The sequence below is a fragment of the Aphanomyces invadans genome (genome assembly GCF_000520115.1).
Source record: "Aphanomyces invadans strain NJM9701 unplaced genomic scaffold supercont1.19, whole genome shotgun sequence".
Classification (NCBI taxonomy): Eukaryota; Oomycota; class Saprolegniomycetes; order Saprolegniales; family Verrucalvaceae; genus Aphanomyces; species Aphanomyces invadans.
This window is the reverse complement of record NW_008580164.1, coordinates 538138-539079: the sequence shown is the minus strand read 5'-3', so window position 1 is coordinate 539079 and position 942 is coordinate 538138. Positions and strand designations below refer to the sequence as shown.

At 53.5% G+C, this 942-nt stretch overlaps 1 protein-coding gene across 1 annotated transcript; it reads right to left on the bottom strand.

Annotated features, from left to right (window-relative positions):
* Positions 1-317: 317 nt before the first annotated feature.
* H310_08993 (hypothetical protein) lies at positions 318-891 on the bottom strand (the record flags this gene model as incomplete). Its single annotated transcript, XM_008874934.1, has 2 exons — positions 318-677; positions 805-891. 2 exons carry the CDS (start codon positions 889-891, stop codon positions 318-320), a joined length of 447 nt encoding a protein of 148 aa, XP_008873156.1.
* Positions 892-942: the final 51 nt, after the last annotated feature.

Sequence of the window (942 nt, the reverse complement as noted above, 5' to 3'; positions counted from 1 at the left end):
TGGGCTTTTGGTTGGGCCGCCGCACGACCAAGGCCAAGGGCTATGCCTTCATCAAGTAGAGTCGGCAGGAATAAGATCGTACGTGTCATGGCAAATTGCGTTCGGAGAGTTGGCCCGCGTCATCGTAACCACAGATGGCCGTGGGCAGAGGAGCAGTGGCCAGTCGAGCCGTCCGTCGGAGGTCAGATCAATCCAGGAATGGAAAAAAACTCATACGTTTTTTAGTGGAATTATGGTTATAGGTTAAAACATTAAAACTTCAAATTGAGACAATACAACTTTTGGTTGTATTCTGCATACTGTTCCACTCCACTCCCCTACTCTTCGCTGCCCGATGGATCATCTTCGGCCACATCGTGCAGGGCGTAGTCGTAGAACGCTGGCAAGTTACTTTTGATAAAAGTCAGCTTGTCGACGTCCTTCGGGTTCAGGCGGCTCCGGAGCTTCGAATGTAGGAAGCCAATGGTCGAGAAGCTCCGCTCTGATGCGGCACTCGACGTCCTCTGCACGGCAAAGGTTTGTGCTCGGGTTTCATCCCATGACTCGCGGGGCACTTCGTCAACGGGAAACTTGAACAGGATGTCCTCCAGGCTTAACCGGTTGCCCCACGGCAATCCTTCTCCGATCAATCGCGGGTCCAGCAAGTACGCCAAACCGTGAGCGCCGCCGTACAAGAACTGGAATCGTGATGCGCTTGATAACCAGACTTATTTCATTCAATTCCCACTTTATCTTCAAGAGGTTATGAGCCCAACATCCCAACAACTCCGTGGCCAGCCGATTCACATCGACTGTCACGGATACGAAGGAAGGGTGGGTGTTCCACATCTTGCCGGACGACACGGGGGCGTCCGCGGTGTGGGTCGCGCAGCGTGTGCCCGACACGCACATCGTCGCGATCGGCAACCAATTCATCATCCATCAAGTCAACCTGACCGACAC